This window comes from Cydia splendana, chromosome 9 (genome assembly GCF_910591565.1).
Source record: "Cydia splendana chromosome 9, ilCydSple1.2, whole genome shotgun sequence".
In the NCBI taxonomy this organism is placed as follows: Eukaryota; Metazoa; Arthropoda; class Insecta; order Lepidoptera; family Tortricidae; genus Cydia; species Cydia splendana.
In genome coordinates this window covers 6695423-6717718 of record NC_085968.1, presented here as the reverse complement: position 1 = coordinate 6717718, position 22296 = coordinate 6695423, and the positions used below count along the sequence as shown (strand labels likewise).

The following is a 22296-nucleotide window of genomic DNA, read 5'->3' as shown; positions in this document are numbered from 1 at the left end:
CAGAAATACATCATCTGTGAAAATTTCAACTGTCTAGCTATCACGGTTCGTGAGATACAGCCTGGTGACAGACAGACGGACGGACGGACGGATGGACGGACGGACGGACGGACGGACAGCGAAGTCTTAGTAATAGGGTCCCGTTTTACCCTTTGGGTACGGAACCCTAAAAACCAAATTACATTTGCGTACAACCGTAAACTTGCTCAACCCTACCTACCATGCCCAACATTGCCCTGCTTGAAAAACAGTGACTCTTAGGCCAATTAAAGTTTTAGTTATTGGAGCTGTTTCCGATATGACATTGATCTGTCAGTGTCAAAAGTGACCCTTCTTCAATCAGAAACGTCACTTTTGAGACTGATACAGCATCATATCAAATAACTAAAACTCGAATTGGCCTATCTCTACCAAACCGCTGTTTATGTTTTATTCGCCGCTTCTCAAAGGGGAAACTTACAAAACCACACTTCAGAATTTTAGATAACGTCTAATACTTAACATTTTATTTGTTAAATAGTTTATCAAGATCCTTGACTTCATGACTACCTATATTGAGAAATATTAAAGAGCATCATCGTGAGTTTTGACTGAAATGACTATTTTATTTTTCTGTGTGCAATGTTGAAACCCTTGAATATATAAGACTGTTACGTGTGTTTGTGTATCGTGAAGTAAAATTGTGTGTGTGCCACATGACAGTTCTCCTGAGGCTGGCAAGCAGGGATGGCGCTTATTCCATCAACGGGCAGTCGCATCTACGTGGCTTTCTTCGCGACAGTCTTCTGGGGAATGGGTGAGTGACAAGCATAACGGATTATTTATTTATAATAGCTGTAAATATACTATTAATCTATTTACCTTTAAGCGTATTCAGAATCGTAATATACTACTACTTGCTAAACTAATACTATTTTGATTTTGAGAGCAATGGATGCAAATGAATGGAAAATTGTATCATACCTAATACGTCCCTGATTTCGCATCTCAGCATTTCGAATTTCAAAGAAAAGAGATTAGTAAAAATCCTAAATAAAACTGATATATCTTTCGGATCTTTTACGTACTCGTAATACTCGGTAAAAAAGAAGAACGAATCAAATATCAAAATACACTCCGTCACAAAATTCTAGAAAATGACAAAATACGGAGGCTATAAGATACCCATTACTACAATATCGGTTGAAATGTGACCCATCGCATTGGTTCAAAGCGTTCCACGTAGCCTTTGTTGAGAATCGTTTTATTCGAGGAAAAGAAAACTCTTTTAATTTCAAAGAATTACCATTATATTTACCTTAGGTACCTAGTGTTGGTATCGTATTTAATTGTTGTTAAAAATAGCTAAATAGGGGCATATTTAGGGTTCTGGAGTCAATAAGAAACCTTTATTATTTCGCCATACCCACCTGTCTGTCCGTAGGTTCGTTTACGGCTAGTGCAGATATACCTACTATTTAGAAGGCTAATATTTGGCATAAGACATTATTACTTTGACTAAATAACTACTTGTAGAAATCATAGTAAATTTTATTTAATTTAAGCGACCTCTCAAATTTAAATTGGGGATTATTTATCTTTTCGTTATAACCCAAGCGATTGGCGGGTTTTTAAAAAATATGACGAAATGCAGTTTTTAGTTCAAAAGTAATAAAAATAGGTAATAAATAGGGTGGATCAAGAGACATATCTCAGACGTGACGGGAAGTATCTCAGACTAGCGACCCGCCCCGGTTTCGCACGGGTTAACAAATTATACACCTTTAAACCTGCCCCAAGAATCAGTCTATCGATAGGTGGAAACCACACGAAAATCCATTCAGTAGTTTTTGAGTTTATCGTGAACAAACAAACCACAAACAGACAAACGCGGCGGGGGACTTTGTTTTATAAGATCAGATGTTAGTTATTAGTGATGACGAAATAATACAAAAAACATCAACGAGTATGTAAGTTCTCATATAATTTGCTTGATACATATATACAACTACACTACAACCAATTAAAATCTTCAATAATAAATCTATAGCATTTATAGTGGGCCGTAAACATTTGCCATTGTAAATAAATGTTGTTAATAAGACACTTATGTTATAAATTTGCTAGTTAAAAATCGACCTAATGTGGTAAGTAACTTATGTCTAAAAAAGTCACTTAAAATTGGAGTAGGTATATTTTGCAATAATGGCTACACACAGAACCCCCACACACAGTACACACCGGTTCTTACCCGGTTTTTATATTTGTTACGTGTTGCGTGCTAAATCTTCTTTGCTTATTTAGGTGTAAAGAGTTTAGTTTTTATTTGCTCGAGACAAAGAGAAGTTCCAGTGAAGATCCTTTTACTGTTACTAAGACTACCTATAGGTAACATGGGTAGGTATTAAGTTATTATAGCCTTAGGGACCACATACCTTGTAAAGACTGGTTGTCAAATCACAATTCAAGCTTGTGTTTAAATCTAAAGATAATAACATAATGCAGTAATCTTTATAAAAAATCTATGTATCTAATTTATATCGTTATTAAAGTGACTTCAATGCGTGGTAAAATGAATAATAATAGGTCATACATATAAAATTTTTGCTTCAAAACAACAGCTGCGCAACCGGAAAACACTTTTCAGTTATTTAAATACCTACCTATTTAGTATTTAATTATTAAGCTCACAATATTGATAAGGCCTGATATGACGTGTATCAATTTGTGACCTGACAGACAATTAAATAAAAAGAACTATGCGTTTTTAGTCATATTTTGCGATTCATATTCATTATAATCTCTTAAACAATGCTATTATCTTCGGCTTGTGCTTGGCAGATAATTTTTCACTTTGCCCTTTGTATAAAATCAATGTTATAAACAGGCAGCGTATTTTAAATACTGACTTTTTTGGTGTCAAGTTAGAAAGTACCTATGTACTTACAAGGAATTTAAACCATATTCAATTTCATATATCGCACAAACTAAATTGACAGTCAGTAAATAATTCGGATTTGAAATTCGCGCTTTCTCTATATAAAAATATAGGATATCATTATATCATTTAAAATAACTTATTGGAATGAGTCGGGGTTCGAAATTGCTCAGCTGCCAGTGCTCAAATTATATTTAATTTAATAGCCAACGTTTTATTGACAGGCATTCTCAATGAAGACTCGCTCGTTAAGCATATCTCGTAGGCGTAACATATGGGTCGTAAGCAGAGCACTGTATACTGATCGCATTAATTTCGCAATACTTGCGCAAATGAAACGATTCAATAAACATTTTTTCGTATTCTCTTACCTCATTGCTTTTACATAATATTCTAATATTGAGGATCATACATCACCGAGAAGACTTTCTCTCACATTATGAGATCTCTCCTCGTCGTCAGATCGGCTTATGGAAATACGGCTATCATCCCACTTAACTACATTATATACAGTCATAACGTACTATATTTCTGATAAAATATTTAATGTAACATTCGGTTCCTTTACCTACTGTTTCTTCTCCTTTGAAATGGATTTTGCTATCCTTAGATGTTTACCGGATGAAGTTGTATAATTGAAATCGAATATTAAAACAATTAATTTTAGCGTGAATTTTAAACGAAACTAAAACCGATTTATGGGTAGGTAAATCAGAGGGTCTACCGAGAACATCAATGTTTGCATATCTTTTGCCCAAATAATGCAAGTACGAAAAATGGGCAGATACCTTAATGTTGATTTTAGATAGTTGCGGTAGGCCTTCAAAAATAAAAGTATGTAACTCGAGAGAGACAGATATAAAAGTTTGCTATTCGCGCATGAACCGCACTAAATGAATTATAAAAAATAGAACTGTACATATTTGTTTCTACGCATGACAAACATAAAACCATTGAATTTATTTTCTTTGTTAAATGTGTATTTTATGCCTGTTGGTTTTAAACCAAGTTTGGTTTTAATAAAGAAAATAAATTCAAAATAATAAAGGTATCGCTAACTCTATATTCAAGCTCTGAACAAGAAAGATAATTTTCTAGCCATGAAAATATAGCAGTAGGTAAGTATATTAAATAGTATCACGCAAAGTTGAGCATTTTAGTTCAATTGTGTATAATATTATACGGTAATATTTCACATTTGAATCAAAAACAACTCACTTTACTCTGAAACGGTAAGTGAACATAAATCGTTGCTTTTATCGTTAATTCACTTGCTTTTGTTCGCATATGAATATGTAATGTTTCCAAAAGGTACGAGTAAGTCCTTACGGCTTAAAATTTCAAACTCATAATCACCCCAGCAACATTGAGAGGCGGAAATCACTGTCAATAATAAATTAACAACTGACGTGGACGGGGGTAGATGCGGGGGTCGATCGGTTCAGAGGTGAGTAAGGTCAGTTTGATAGCTGTATTATAAGTATATCTTATGAAAACAAACTAAACATTAGCGGCTTTACGCCTACTCCTATATACTTGTATCAAAGAGAATATAGTGTATAGAGGCGGATGGTCAAAGTAAATTATGTAACCAGTGTAAATTTACTGCCATCTTTCGATAGAAGATTAAAACTGTTAGAAAGCCATTTGACTTTGATCCTCATTCTTTCACTGATATGTGTTAATTTGTTAAATATTGAAATTAACGCCATCTACTCGACTGCAGGCCAAAGGTTATGGCGCCATCGCTCGAAAAGATTGCACCATGCCTTTGGCCTACTCTCGAGTAGATGGCGTTAATATTAATATTTAACAAGTTAACACATATCAGTGAAAGAATAATGATCAAAGTGAAATGGTGTTCTAGCAGTTTTAATCTTCTGTCGAAAGATGGCAGTAAATGTACTGTAGCTTCATAATTTACCATGACAGTAACTCTATTTCAAATTCTCTTTGCTTGTATCTACAACATCTACATATACCTAAGTAGTACATTATATCATAGATACATACGTATCGCATGTAATTAATCCTGTCCCCAATATCGAAAGCAAATGAAAAAGATAATTACGTTCGTTAACATTTCAGCTTTTACATTTAAAGGCCATCGAGGCATGATAATTGCTTAGGAGTCATCATCATCATCTCAGCCATAAGACGTCCACTGCTGAACATAGGCCTCCCCATTTGGGGGGGTGAATGCCATAATCGCCACGCTTGGCAGGCGGGTTGGCGATCGCAGTCGAGTACACCGAATTTGAGGGACGCTGCTGCCCGTCCACCGGTGGTCTTGGACGTAGTTTAAGGACATACCCGGGTCCGGGTACTTAGGAGTATCAAAATAGAAGTCACAAATTATATTTAAGCAAATTATGTAATTAGTAGGTATACATGCAAAAATAATAGGGTATTTTCCTACTAGTCAAATCAGTTACTTTTTTAGAACTGTCAAAACGATTTGCTAATATGGAATTTATATGAAACATTACATCGTGACGTCACGGTCAACTCACCTACTTTTTATATGTCTATCCGATTTATTAAATAGAACTTGTGTTTAAAAATAACTCCTATCTGTGTTTTTTAAATAATTATCTGGTGCTTAATTTCATGCATGGTGTAAAATAATTTATTTTAAATACAGTATAATACCCTATTATGTTTGTCTGTTTGTTACCTCTTCACTCTTAAATTGCTGAACCGATTTAGATGAAATTCGGTATGGAAATAGTTTAGCAGACTAAGTTGCGAGCATAAGCTATGTTAAATATTTACGCTGTACAAATCTCAAGAAAATGTGTTAACAATCGAATAACCAGCCTTTTATGTAGTAATAAGTGCTTAATTAATGCTTAAAACTGTAGCGTTAACTTGGCTACCTTGTCAAAAAACCTTTCTGCATAAAAATAAGACCCTTTTCCAAAACACACCAAAAAACAATATCAACATAATTATTAATCTACGAAAGAAGTAGCTATAGCAGCATAAATAGTACCGGGCAGAAACATATTAAACTATTACTAAATGGTTCTGTTTTACCGCTATTTAATCGTAGTTAAATCTTAAACGTACGATCTCAAAACCAGAAGCCCCAAGGCGCCATGTACGTAACACCGCATACTCGGAATCTCTGAAATTCGAGAGCTCCGCTTACATGCACCGAATATTCCCTTGAGGTGAACTTGCATTGTAGGTATGTAGGTACTCTGTTTCAGAACGCCTTACCGTCTATGGGCTATTGCCAATGTCGGAGATTGTTTAGAGTTAGACCAAGAAAAGTCTGCAGCGATTTTGATAGCCCATGCAGTTCAATTCAACACAAAGGAAGCTTATATGACTAATTCGTAATTCATAGAACTCATTAATTTATCCATGTGATAAAATAACAGTCACTTTTTAACACCGTGGGTCGGTGTCCATCACTCTCTATCCCACGGTGTTAAAAAATGACAGTTATTTTATCACGTGGATAAAGATGGATAAATCCATCCATAATACGCCGGCAGTACTGACGGATCAAACGAAAACCAATGATAGATGACTTTAAGACCTTTGACCCTTCCGTATTTTTAACGAAATTAATAAAATTAGATTCGAAAAATAGTCGATGTTGTGTTCCTCTAAAATTCTAAATCGTTCTATTCTGTGGCATTCGTAATGTTATGTGGGTTTACGCAAAATTGTTAAATTATAGATACGCACACATATCACAGGATTGTAATTATTAAGTTACCTTGTCTGAAATATCTTTATAAAGTTACTTGAGGGATTTATAGAGATTTCAGCTTCGAGTTTGTGTCAGGTAATACGTAAAATATCCACTTTAAGCTCTATCTTACACCCATGTTCGTGCCATAAAAGGTATTTCAGGCATTTAACTTCGATATTTAGTATGGTACGTGAGCCCTCAGGCGCGCAAGAGTTTAAAAGCTATTTATTAAGTAAATCCGCCTCCACACTTCACATCGGGAGTGCCCCGTGCATGCAGAAGCGTACTCTGAATATCAATGGTGACGTTACATTACATTATACTGGTTTTGATATTTCCGAGTTTTCATATCGTATGTTGCAAGAATTGTAATCTGAAGCTTTCTAGAATCACCATTACACTGAAACCTAAACTCTTAACTATTACTTAGCTACCATAAAATAATTAATTATGGTACTAATTGATTGATCGAGCGTGAAACGCGAGCGAAGCGTCTCACGGCTCGATTCGAACTATAAGATACGTCAGTCAATAGATCTAGAAACGAAATGGATTAGATATGCCAGTGTCAAATGTGACGTTTCTTCAAACAAAAACGTCACTTTTGACATTGACACATCTAATCCATATCGTTTCTAGATCTATTAACTGACGTATCATAAAGTTGGAATCTGCGTCAGGGCCCGATTCGGATTTTGAAATAGACATCTATTAGACATCTTTTAGACATCACCAAGATACGATAACGATATGTTTAAGATTTAATCTGTCAAATTTGACATTTGCGCGATTCTGGAGATACTGTTGAACGATTTCCACAGTTTAGTATTTTTTGTCTACTGACGAGGCGTTCAAGTGCAAGTTGTTTTAGCTTAGGCTCAGACACCTTGTAGTGTCTTTGTGAATGCTCTTGTATTTTAAATATGGGAATATTATAACAAAGGATCTTACTTTTATGAGTATATATACAGGATCTATAAAATTTTATGATCGCGGTAACATAAGCGAGATATACAAAATTGCATACTTTATGTCAACACGATCGTTAAACAAAGTTAGCACACGTGATGAGATTAGGTACAGCGATATGGAGTTGCAGACTCGCTTTGATGACGGGAAATAGTAGCATTTGTCTGGAGATAAATTAACCCTTGTCTTGCTAAGAGTCGTTAAGAGACATTTGTATCACTCAAAGGCAGGAAACTACCAATTCCTCTCAGTCAGCGACTGTTAAACCAAAGTCGTCTTTATTTCAACATTGACATAGTTTCGCGCGCTAATGTTTCAACTGTTGAAGAAAATGTATGTTGCTCTTGTATCTGATCTACATACCTTTGTGAAATGACTTCAACACCAGCTGTATAAAGACTAATGACTACTTGTAGAACTTGCTCCGTTTGGCTGTCATAATTTACTATAAAATAAATACCATAATGTTAATATTGAAGGTGGCCTACATTTCAGTGCGTTACTGTAATAGTAGATTGTGTCATCACAAGGGAGCAAAATGACATATTTATGGCGCGGGCGTACATTAAATCCTAAACATAGTGAGGGATTGAAGTGTTAATGCCCAATGTCTAAGTAATTTTGCTACCATGTGACACATTCTGTTTTTTACATTATTAGCTATGAGGAAGTTGTTGTTTCAAAATATTATTTTAATTAAAATAAAAACTTTTTACACAAAAAAAACAAAACCGACTACAAAACGGATAAAATAAAATATTATCTACAATATTTATGGAAAAAACGATTACTTGAAAGAAAAAAAATTGAGCTTGTCGTTTCAGTTAGCGGCTCACCTGCCTAAACTAGACCAGTGTTGGGCATTCAAGAATAAAATCATTATTTGAATAAGAATTCGTAGGAATAAAATCATCTCGATTTTATTCCCGTCAAAAATATTCAAATAATTTTGGTCGGGAATAATTCGTATGAGAAAAAATTGAATGAGAATAACTTATTCTTAATCAAATAAATATAATCATGATTTTTAATCGAAATAATATTCCACGAATAAAAATGTAGTCCGGGTACCGTATAGGTACTAATTACGTATAGTTAGGTAGATGTAATAGGTAGTTAGTCTCTTGTCTAATTTATACCTATTTTATGGATTAAAATCTTACAAATTGACTGTCGCATAACGCATAGTTTCAGTAACCGTATTATTTTTAATTTACTAACCAAATCATTAGGTTCAATTTAGCTGGTCTAAGCGCTTTGTCTCTATCACTCTTACATATTAGTGCGATAGAGAGACGGAGGTAGCGTTCCGTTGACGTAGCGCAAACGATTGGCATATTGGCTACGAACCCAAGGTGCCTAGCCAAGATGACAATTTTTGTTTTTATTTTAATAACCAAATCATTAGGTAAATTTAGTTGTTCTGGAGGCCTAGCCAATATGCCAATCGCTTGCGCTCCAACAACGAAGCGCTTTCTGTCTCTATCACTCTTACATATTAGTGCGATAGAGAGACAAAGATAGCGTTTCGTTGTCGTAGCGCAAATGTTTGGCATGTTGGCTACGCTCCCAATGTGCCTAGCCAAGATGACAATTTTTGTTTTTATTTTAATAACCGAATCATTAGGTACATTTAGCTGTTCTGGGGGCCTAGCCAACATGGCAATCGCTTGCGCTCCAACAACGAAGCGCTTTCTGTCTCTGTCACTCTTACATATTAGTGCGATAGAGAGACAAAGATAGCGTTTCGTTGTCGTAGCGCAAACGTTTGGCGTGTTGGCTACGCTCCCAATGTGCCTAGCCAAGATGCCAATTTTTGTTTTTATTTTTATAACCAAATCATTAGGTAAATTAAGCTGTTCTGGGGGCCTAGCCAACATGCCAATCGCTTGGGCTCCAACAACGAAGCGCTTTCTGTCTCTATCACTCTTACATATTAGTGCGATAGAGAGACAAAGATAGCGTTTCGTTGTCGTAGCGCGAACGTTTGGCATGTTGGCTACGCTCCCAATGTGCCTAGCCAAGATGCCAATTTTTGTTTTTATTTTAATAACCGAATCATTAGGTAAATTTAGCTGTTCTGGGGGCCTAGCCAACATGCCAATCGCTTGCGCTCCAACAACGAAGCGCTTTCTGTCTCTATCACTCTTTCATATTAGTGCGATAGAGAGACAGAAATAGCGTTTCGTTGTCGTAGCGCAAAGGTTTGGCGTGTTGGCTACGCTCCCAATATGCCTAGCCAAGACGCCAATTTTTGTTTTTATTTTTATAACCAAATCATTAGGTAAATTTAGCTGTTCTGGGAGCCTAGACAACATGCCAATCGCTTGCGCTCCAACAACAAAGCGCTTATTTATTAGTGCGATAGAGAGACAGAGAGAGCGCTTCGTTGTCGGAGCGCAAACGATTGACATAATGGCTAGGCCCCCAGAACAGCTAAATTGTAACCAAAGATTTGGTTATTAAATTAAAAACAAAAATTGTCATCTTGGCTAGGCACATTGGGAGCGTAATATCCAACATGCCAAACGTTTGCGCTACGACAACGAAACGCTATCTTTGTCTCTCTATCGCACTATTTAATATGTAAGAGTGATAGAAACAGAAAGTGCTTCGTTGTTGAAGCGCAAGCGATTGGCATATTGGCTAGGCCCCCTGAACAGCTAAATTGTATCCAAAGATTTGGTTATCAAATTAAAAACTAAAATTGACATATTGGCTAGGCACCTTGGGTGCGTAGCCAATATGCCAATCGTTTGCGCTACGAGAACGAAACGGTATCTCTGTCTCTATATCGCACTAATATGTAAGACTGATACGGACAGAAAGTGCTGCGTTGTCGGAGCACAAGCGATTGGCATCTTGGCTAGGCCCCCAGAACAGCTAAATTTACTCATTGATTTGGTTATTAAATTAAAAACAAAAATTGTCATCTAGGCTAGGCACCTTGGGTGCGTAGCCAATATGCCAATCGTTTGCGCTACGACAACGAAACGCTATCTCTGTCTCTCTATCGCACTAATATGTAAGAGTGATAGAGACAGAAAGCGCTAAAAACAGCTGAAATGTCCTAATGATTTGGTTATTAAATTAAAAACAAAAATTGGCATCTTGGCTAGGCACATTGGGAGCGTAGCCAACATGCCAAACGTTCGCGCTACGACAACGAAACGCTATCTTTGTCTCTCTATCGCACTAATATGTAAGAGTGATAGAGAAAGAAAGCGCTTCGTTGTTGGAGCCCAAGCGATTGGCATATTGGCTAGGCCCCCAGAACAGCTTAATTTACCTAATGATTTGATTATAAGAATCAAAACAAAAATTGGCATCTTGGCTAGGCACATTGGGAGCGTAGCCAACACGCCAAACGTTTGCGCTACGACAACGAAACGCTATCTTTGTCTCTCTATCGCACTAATATGTAAGAGTGATAGAGACAGAAAGCGCTTCGTTGTTGGAGCGCAAGCGATTGGCATGTTGGCTAGGCCCCCAGAACAGCTAAATTTACCTAATGATTCGGTTATTAAAATAAAAACAAAAATTGGTATCTTGGCTAGGCACATTGGGAGCGTAGCCAACATGCCAAACGTTTGCGCTACGACAACGAAACGCTATCTGTCTCTCTATCGCACTAATATGTAAGAGTGATAGAGAGAGACTATGCGCAACTCTACGGAGGGTCAACGTTTGGTATGTTGGCTAAGCACCCTGATCGGATGATAGAACTAGATAGTGTATAGCGGAACTCTTCAATGTGTACTATACCTAAACTATAGTAACAAATATCAAATCAATCCGACTTTTAAATAGAAGGGTGAAAATCAACTAACAAAATATAACCGATTGTACTACAAAAATTAACTTAATTCTAAATAACATTTTAATTGAATAAAACCTTAGTTACAATAGGCCCACTTCTAGAATAATTATTATGCTTTTTATTCCGCATTTAAAATAAGAGTCACATGATTTATTCACCTTAATTTTATTCTAAAATAACTAGTGCAAGAATAATTCTAATTCAAATCGATTTGAATAAGAATAAAATTTCTGTTTTTATTCTTATTCTTATTCAAGTTAATTTTTGCCCAACTCTGAACTAGACTTACCCCAATTAGACCCGAACTCCAGTCTACTTGCTCTTCAAACAGACAAAACGGAGTAGTTTTTAGTTTAATGGCCGTCTTGTCTAATGTAAAACATCACGGAATACGGCTATTTAGCAGCGTTTCAAATAAAAAATTACGATGGTGTATTTCTGTTTGTAAATGGATACCTGTCGTAGATTAATCAGAAATGTTCGTCTGATGTCGTCACTTTCAGGCTGTGTTGCACAATTGAACAGATAACTAGAACTATGACAGCGTACAGTTTGAGGTATCATATTGTATTTAAGTACCGATAGGAAAGTTATTTTGCGTTTTGGGCAGCGTTGTAACTATATTTGTAAACTAGACGGGCCCGCAGCTCCGCTCGCGTAAATGAAATAAAGAGTTTGTCTTATGTTTAGTTAAATACCGATATTATTATGTATTGAACCCTGCCAGGGTTTATAACTGTGATAGGGACTTCTTATTGTAACCGATATTTGGATAACTTAATTCGCAAATTTCTCAAAAAATGATGTGATTTGATAAAAGGCATTCATCTACGTAGGTATTTATTTAAAACTTGTTTCAACATAAAATTATGGGGTTGCATTTGAATTACGCATTATAGGGAGGGGGGAGGGAGTAGGAACCCCCCCGAACCCATCCCCAAAGTTAGGAAATCAATAGTTACCACGAAAATATTTTTTTTATTTTTGAGGTTATGTTCAATAAAACAACCAAAGCGTACGAAACGGTAACCAATTTGGACTTTCGTATACATATTTTTGAGCACTTTGTCTGTATACATGTTTTTGAGCACTTTGTCCGTATACATATTTTTGACCACTGTATTTCTTTTTTGACAGCGAGTCGGGTGTGTTGTGAACGCAAGATACCTAACACTCCTCCTCGCTTCGCTCGTCGTCGTACCTAACGGTGACTCTGGCACTGCATTTCGTTCCGTTACGTCACTTCCGTCACACGTAATTTCAAACACTTATAAAAAAAAAAACTACGCGTCTCCTAGACACAAATCGGGTGTCGTTTGAAAGGGGTGACCAACCCCTATAAAATGCCATTTTATGCTAAACCAAAATTATTATTTATTTTTATAAGCCCAATTGCAAAAACGGTCATTAGATTAATTTCCGCCTTAAGACGAATATGTACGACCACCGCCCATAAATCGCATTTTCATACAAACGTAAATAGTTCCCATTTCCCTGTCTGGATATTGACATTACTTACGACGGCTACGGTGACGCAATGACCGAAAATGAGTCCTGGCTTCCGACACCACATCACGCCATGTTTCCCGGTCTTGCGATAGCTCTCGCCAGTCGCCATGGCCGAGGTTGAGCAGATCTTGAGCAACCCTTGAGCTCCAAAATATCTGAGCATGCACTTTAACTACATTATAATTTACATTGTTCAGATTTTGTGAATACCTCGGCCGTACCGATATATCAGATGGGGACTGTTCAGCAAGAAGAAAAAATCCTACCTGGTCGAGTCGTATCGTATTACGCGAGAAAACAGTTCCCGAATTGGTTATATCTGTAAAGTCACTCGTATGGTTATAGACTAAGGTTGAGGTTGACAGCACTTTTTATTTTACTTCGTGTAATAAAACGCCGCAATAACTGTATACCAACATGACAAACATAAACATTGGGTATGTCTGTAGCACCACATCAAATAATTTTGTCTGTACCACCACCGAAACAAAACTAACCGAGAGTGTCAAAAACTTTTTTAGAAATTTGTAAGGCGCCATCTCGCTTCTTCGCTCGTTTTTTATCCCGTTCTGGTTTTTCGATTTTATATATATGATTCGCGGTGCCGATCGAATTACATTATTTCGTCGTTCCCATCGGAATTGTTTTCCGATATATAAAAAAGACGACATTATAAGATTACATTTCCGGCATTTAGAATGCCAAATAGAAAGACCTCAAAATTTTTTAAGTATCTTTGTGAATAGAGTTAGACCAAAACAAATATGCAACGATTTTGATAGCACACGCAGTGCAAGTGTTATAAAGGTCATGATTTCATAGAAGTTTGACGTTTAAAATAACACTTGCACTGCGTGTGCTATCAAAATCGTTGCACACTTATCCTTGGTCTAACTTTAACTTATTTATTATTGAAAAAATAGCGCGACCAGGAAAGCCTAAATGCGTCGTCGTACCGTGTTATTGTAAAATAGATCAAAGAATAAAATGTGTTTACAACTTTTTACATTCTATTTGGACGTCGATCCCGGCTCAGTCATGGACAATAAATTGCGACCGCCTTATCAGATCAGCGATTCTGTGCTACATTTTCCGTAAATCTTATTCAACAAATGTGTAATAGCTCAGAAGATATTTATATTCGGAATTGGTCCAACAAACACGCTGACATTGGCCAAAAAGGCGGAGAGCGGGAAAAACTAAAGCCCTGCAATGGAATCGGACAAGCGTGAGTAAAACAGTGATGAATGAGGAGGCGGCAAGAGTTACGTCAGTGCCAAAGCTGGCTGAAATCCTTGCTACCTACCTCTGTTATGAGATAAACTAAAGGTGGGATCAGACGGTTCATTATGTGTTCATTTTCGTGTTTCATTATTCATCTTTCACTCAAAATGACACGTGTGAACACAAAATGAACCAAAAGTAAAAATGAATTCATTAGTGAAATAATCCAACGGTGTTGGATATTTTCATTCGGCATCTTTCACTCGCACTCCGAATGAACAAAAAATGAATAGTGTGAACACAGAGTGAATGTTCATTCCGATTTTGCATATTTTGCTCGAATCCTGTGGGTAGTAGTACCTAGATTTCTTGGAAAAAGCAGGATATGGTACCTATTTGTAGGTATGTACTCTGTAAAAATATTCCAGAGTTCCAAAACAATCGGCACTAGCAAGGTATCGCAGTAAAATTTAATGATTTATTCGGCTAGGTACTTACGTATACTGCGGTGGTAGCACGGTCGCATTTTTGTCGCCTGTTAGCATGCCTGTCACGTTCTGACAAGTGGGTAAGTGCGAAAGTGACGGGCATGGTTACAGGCTGACAGGCAATAGAAATGGATCCATGCTGTCACCGCTGATGCAACAAATAGTAGAAGTTCTTTAAAATTACATAAATTCATCCCCAAATTTATTTAAAACAAATCCGCAAATGATTGCAATACAATTCAGGATATTCAGTGGCTAGTTTCCCCAATGTAAGTATTCGGAGCTCGCACCCACCACCGTCGACGTTTTCTTTGCTTTTAGCTTGTTAACATCTTTATTAAATAATCACAAATAAAAATTAATCCAAGACACACAACTTCATTAGACGCCATAGTGAAAGAAAATAAAAAGTGAAACATCTTAGGACCAAAATGAACAATTCACTCAAGTGAACATTAATTCAAGTGAGCCGTCTGATCCCACCTTAAAATGATACAATTAGCACTACGTAGATTTAAAAAAAAATCGGTGCGTTCCGTTAGTACCCATGAAAACGTGTAGCTACGGGGGGGGGGGGGGGGGAGGTAACCTATCGCAACGTCGAAAAATATTTGTCGGATGTCTCATTTGCCTAATTTGACCGAACGTGTGTTTTGTAAAGATAAAGATAAAGATAAAAGATATTTATTCGTGACGTTCACAAAACATGTACGAATATGTACAGACAACAACAGCAAGGAAATAAGACATCAATAAGTGTGCATCACGAAATGGACCCAACTCAGCATGATGCTAGCTATAAAGCCAGCGCTGGTCTTCCGTAGAGCCCATTCGGTGATGCCACGACAGATAACACATAAAGATACATATTAAAACATTGCAAAGATACACAAAAGGAATAATTAAGATAACAACAGAGAATACAAAAAAAAGAACAATATATACAAGAAAAATAATTAAGAAAACAAACAAAAAAATAAGAAAAACATAAACATAGACAAAGATTTACAGTGAAGGTCAAATTATGAACGCGACCATACCATGTGTCAACGCTTGTGCAGCTCCGCAGCTCCTAGATGCCTAGCGCCAGCGGCGACTCGCGATACTAAAACTGTTTGTGCAAGCAAAGCATCAAAAACATGGCATGGTCGCACCATGGAAAAAGTAAAACTGTAAGAACATGGCCAACACAATTTACACAATAAAGTAGGCGTACCAAACTTATCAAGGAACGGCAATAAAGTGCAGCTGGCTGTCTATGAGTTCTGCGACATAGCATACAAGACGTAATCCTAACCTATACTTAAAATTAAAAAGAGGTGATAAAAGATAAAAGAAGCGATATGGCAAAGCAAAAGGGACAAAATACCTACGGTATGTCGATATAAATGCGAGAGACATAGCAAATTATATGCAACTAGTGTCATGACTCAAAGTTTCCTGTGATTAAATTAATTTAAATTTTTAAATTTAAATCTATTTATTTCCCAAAAAGTACTTAAATCTACATACATATGTGTGCAAAATCTCTAGTATGAGATTATGTGCGCGGTCACTAAACTCGCGTTTTGTTGTTACCTAACTAATTCAGAATATAAACAAATATCTACTTACCTTAATTTAGCTAATGGTTTTTTTTTAGTTTGTTTGCCAGTATATTTGCCAGAGCATAGTCATTTGTGAAATATTCTTTTAGAATATTATTGACTTGCGATGGTTTTGTATTTTCTAATATATGTACTAATTCCTTAGGTAATTTATTTAATGTATCTGGGAGAATATACCAACAAGTTCTTTTGCCATATACATTATTTGCCTTTGGCACCGTGTACATTGGTAAATTCTGGAGTTGACGCAATTTATTAGATCTCTCTAATTTTTGCAGGTGAGTTATTTGATGAGATTGTTCTTTAATGATTGCTGCATCAACTTTATCAAATACATTCATTACTTTGCAGTATTTAAACAATAGGGCATAGTTCTCTCTGTACTTAGTTTTTATTTTATATGGTACTATGGTTTTAATAAGTCTTAGTTGGATATCATATATTCTTTGTAGGTAGGTTTTGTACGTTCTACCATAACTTGATAATCCATAGCTAATAACCGAGTCTGCCAACGCCAAATACAGTAATCTTATAGTTTTATACGGTAGCTTGTGCTTTAAAATACTTAATTTGGCTAGGATTGATCTTAATTTATTACAGACTATATCTATATGAGGTCCCCAGTTGAATTTGTTGTCAACTGTAAGACCTAAGTATGTATGTTCATTGACAATTTCGAGCTGTTGGCAGGCACAGTTTACATAGTTGTTGTGCATACATTGGTGCTCATGGGCCACTATTCTAGGTTCTTGGTTTGTTCTCATATACGGTGAGTGAATATACATGATTTTGATTTTTTTGTAATTAATTGACAAGCCGACATCGTGAGCCCATTGACACAATTTATTAAACTCATTTTGTAAGGTAATTTCTGCTGTATTAAAGTTTTTATGTGCTACTAAGATACATGTATCATCGGCAAACTGGTATACAGATCCATGCTGAAATATATTATACATATCGTTAACATACAAGATATATTCGGTTGGGCCGATTATCGAGCCCTGTGCCGTGCCGCATAGGGTTGGCACCAGCTTACTTTGCTCTCCATTTATGCTTACGGTATTATACCTGTTTTCGTGATAATTTTTGAACCATTTCAGCAGTGGTCCCTGTATGCCATTCTGCTCGAGTTTATTGTATAATATACTATAATCTAGGGTGTCGAATGCCTTGCTAAAATCAATCATAATATTTAAAATATGCCTTTTTTCATTTAGGTGATTATTAACTTCATCACTAAATGCTGACAACAGTTGCGTGGTGCTTTTATTTTTCTGAAAGCCATATTGTCTTTCGTGTATTATTGCATTGCTCGATAAGAAGTCATTTATCATCGCTCCATAGTATTTTTCTATTATTTTATCAATACAAGAAAGAATCGTAATTGGTCTGTAATTGTTGGAATCGCTATAGCTGCCTTTTTTATGTATAGGGCGTACTATACCTATTTTTAGCAGATCTGGATATACTGCGTTGGAAATACAGGAGTTTAGTAGGTTTGTTAGCACAGGAGTAATTTTTGCAATATATTTTATATCTCTTGCCCTAATTTTATCAAAGCCAGGACTTTTTTTGTCATCTAAATTCATAATAATTTTGTACATTTTATCTTCATTTATATACCTTTGGTTAATGGATACAGATGGCGTATTGACATATGACTTCTCGTCGAGCAGCTTTGTGTCACAGCTACTTAAGACTTTTTTTACATTTGAATCAAAATCGTCAGCGAATCTGTTACATAATATTTTTGGGCTTAGTTTAAAGGCTTTTGTAATCACTTCATCTACTGATTTTATAATCCTACCGGTTAACCTATTAATAATTTCCCACATCTTTTTTGGGTTTGTAAAGTTATTACTTATATCCAGTTTAATTGATCTATTTTTTGCTTTATTCATTAATCTATTTGTTTTATTTCTATACTTGTTATATATTAATCTATTTTTACTATTACTCATATCATTTTTCCAGATTTCGAACAGTTCTTTTTTTTTATTGGTCATGTATTTCAATTTATTTGTGATCCAATTACATTGATGTCTTTTACTAAGCCCAATCTTACAGTTTATATTGCATTTATTATAAGTATCTGTGAATTTTTCGTGAATATACATCATTATCTCGTTAGGATTAGACATTAAAAATGTAGGCGACCAGTCAATATTACATAATGCCGTTTTTAATTTGTTATTATCAGTTTTTGTTATCAGTTTGTACCTCTTTGTATATACATGATTATTACATACTGCTAAACCTGTTATAAAATGGTCGGCCAAGTCACAATGAACCACAGCTGATTTTATGGAGTATGAGTTAGTATTAATACTTTTATGACACTGTAGGTTGGAGTCGCGTATGAATATATGGTCTATACATGATTTTGAAATCCCTACTGTAGTCTTACAAACTCTGGTATGTTTATTAATACAGCACTCAAATCCCATTTCACACAAAGCATTAAGGTACGTGTTTACAAGATTATTATTACAAGAAATATCTAAGTTGATATCCCCAATTAATATACAGTTTTTCCTTAACGAGAATGTTGAGAGCGTGCGCTTTAACTCACTTATGAATGCACACCTGTTTAGGTTAGGGGGGCGATACACTGCACATAATATTGATTTATAATTCGCGGATGTAACTTCACACACTATGCACTCAAAGTTAATTGTAGTAGTTGGTATACATTCAAACTCAATTGATTTATGTGTATATATCACTAGACCACCTCCTCTGCGATTTTTTCTTAATTTACAGTACATATTGTAGCCTTGAATCTCGAACAATGGTTTTATGTCTTCGCTAATATTCGCCTCAGTTACGATTATAACGTGTACAAGTGCCTTACTTTCCGATAATAGGTATTCAAGTTGGGTGTGATTTTTTATCATCGATCGCAAGTTAACATGTAGAATAAGCAATTCATTGCACTGTTTAGGTATTTGTCTTGCAAAGTCGTTCCAGCTGTTTTCTTCGGTTTCTTTTATGAATGGATTTAGTTCATTCATTAATTAGAGTTGAAAGTGTTATCAGTAAGATGTCTTTGTTGTTATTATAATGTAGACGCGATAAGATAAGATAAAGTGCAAAAAAGAACCGTAAAGGCAGGCCGTCGCCTGGACACAAGGAAATAATGCAACACATAAGTAAAAAGGTGTTATTTACTTACTGAAGGTTGTTGTCAGTCTCTCAGGGGCGTATTTACCCTAGGGCCAACCGGGCCATGGCCCGGGGCGCCAACCCCCAGGGGCGGCATGAGGCGGCATATGCCGCCCCTAGCGGATTGCATTTTGTTTTTCTGCCTTGACTTCTGGGGCGGCGCAACGTATTGGCCCGGGGCGCCAAATTTCAAAATACGCCCCTGCAGTCTCTCCACATCCTTTGTAGATCTAATAATGTATACTTTTTCACCTTCAGATTTACGTACCATTATGTTGCCATTTTTATACCACACATATTTGCATAACTGAGTATTTTTTAGGTCCGTCTTCGTTTTCCATAGTAGGTACGACGTGGATGGTGTGAGGGCTTCACGTAAATATATGCTGCGGTCCCCTTGGCCACCGGCATCTGAGCTAGTTAGCATTGCTGATTTAGCCGAATACAGCCATTTCTCCTGGCAACCGTCACGTAAACAGATGATGATTGTAGCAGGCGATTTCGGTGTTGGTTGGCCTTGGTTATTATTCCGTTTTTTTCGGTATGCTTTGAGTATGTCATCACTGTTTTGGTTTAGTTTAGAGCCGATTGCTCTTGCTATATCTATGGCATTTTCATTTTCTCGTTCTTCTAGGCCGCAAATTTCAATTTGGTTGGCAAGCAGCGTTTGCTCAAGGTTATTGACCTTTGATCTAATATTTCATTTTTTAGGTCTAGGTTTTTGCACTTATTTTGCAGATCATTGCACTGGTTTTTAAGGGACTTAGTGTTATTCTCGCAGGTTTTCATTTTTTCTTCGTACTCGTCAATTTTCGCTGAGTAATAGTCGAGGGTACTTTGGAGTTCGTTCTCAATGATTTTTTGCACGTTTATGCGAATCTCGTCCAACATTCCTTTAATCAAACCCGAGCTGTGTTGTTCCGTTTGTGCTGGTTCGGCTTCTTCACAGTCTGGTTCTGGTAATATGCATGATAAGCGCTTTGGCTTGGACCCAGAACAAAGGCGACATTTCCAATCCACATCTGTCATGGCGTACAGCGTGTTCAGTTGATCCGGCGAGATATCCGTACATTCACCGTGATACCACTTGCTACACTTTGAACACTGCAGTCCAGGACTTTTTTTTGACACTGTCTTTGGACATTTGAAGCACTTTGGGTGTTTCACCATTGTTATAACGTTTACTCGAATTTAAATAGTCGATCGAACGATGCGTTTGCATATGATTGCATCCGGCCGGTAACGCGGCGAGTGAGCGATTGTTGGTGTAAATACATAAACTGTTTGAGTTTGCATCTAAAAGTGTTAACATTTTGCAGGTTCCTTATTGTATACCCCATTAAATTTCTAAACTCTTGAAAGGTCACCTGTAACCCGTTAATTTCTTAAGTTAGGTTAGATAATCTGTGACCCTTCTTAAAATACGAAAATTTTTGATAAAAAAAACGCGTTCGGTCAAATGAAACATCGGATAAAATATTTTGATATTGAGATAGGTAACAATCAACGCGTGTACTTATTCTTATATACCTAACCTAGCAATGCACTCACGAGAACTTTCCAAAGTTGCGAAACTTTCCACATGAGAATTTCTCGGTAACTTCTGAGAATGTTCTCGAGAACGAGAATTTATTTATTTATCGTAGTTTATACCATGAATATTCACAATAGTTTAGGTGTTGTCCTTATAATATAATTATTTTCTGAGCTGCACTCCAGTTATCAATTATCATCTTATCAACGGACAGTAAAATGCATGTCTATTGAAGTAATTATAGTAATTGACATTGTTATATAAATAAGGTACTACGACAAACAAGTTGGCTCTGTCGTTTATAACAATTTAGTTCATAAAATATAAATTTCTCAAACACGCAATGAAATGTCGTCGCTCCGGGCGTTATATCAGGCTTCAAAGTATCACGTTTTGGGCGGAGCAACTCCAGAGAACTGTAAAGGAATTTCATACAAAGTTGAAGGCCTAGGCCAGGAAGTAATTTTTTTTAATTTCCATTTCACTGATATTTGTGACACACCATCGTGGCATTTAGCCATTTAAGTGGTAACACACTATCGCACCGCTTTAAAAAAAAACTAAAGGCAGTATTTACTTTATGGTTTATGGTACGATTTCTTTTTTTTTATCTTTATAGGGCTGTATCTCCTAAACCGTGCATCGTAGCGCAAAAATAATCAAATTTTCGTTCCCCTTTCAAAACCCGCAAGTAATATAAAAAAAAACACTAAAAAGAAAAAAAAAATAACAATAAAAACTTTATAATGCTGTATCTCCTAAACCATACGTCGTAGCGAAAAAATAATCAAGTTTTCGTTCCCCTTTAGGAACCCCCTTAATAACATTTAAAAAAACACAAGAAAAGAAAAAAAAGAAAAAAATCATAATTATCATAAACACCCACTCGTTGAAACAAGTCAGCGCGTCAATTTGACACGAGTGACACGACTGACACGACACGATCAAAGTGTCCAAAGACACGCATCAAGAAATAGTCCGGTAACTTAGTTTAAAAAGTCAGGGCTAGTGTAAAATGTGAAGTCCGAAAGTCAAAATGTTCTCTGAAATACAGTGAGAATTTAAGCAACTTATTGGTCACTTATCACAAACAACAGCTAACTGTAATATACCATAATATATGCATAATAACATTTAGTTTTAACTTATGCCTATTTAAACTTTATTTCAAGTAATACTCTTGTTTAAACAATAATTTCCATGTTGCAGGAATGTTCTGCAATTTGTACTAGCAATCTACAAATTCAAATATAACCACGTTATATTTGAAGTATGTGCAATATGAAAATAACATACATCAAATGTATATTTCTTTACAAAATTATCAATAAACTTGTATTAACTGTATTGA

At 36.1% G+C, this 22296-nt stretch overlaps 1 protein-coding gene across 1 annotated transcript in view; it reads left to right on the top strand.

The window, feature by feature from the left end:
* The first annotated feature begins 640 nt into the window (after window positions 1-640).
* LOC134793458 (uncharacterized) overlaps window positions 641-22296 on the top strand; it is a 74584-nt gene continuing 52928 nt past the window's right edge. Inside the window, exon 1 of the mRNA XM_063765034.1 lies at window positions 641-796. Coding sequence (XP_063621104.1) covers window positions 727-796 — 70 coding nt within the window. The 5' untranslated portion in view covers window positions 641-726. The remainder of the gene's footprint in view (window positions 797-22296) is intronic.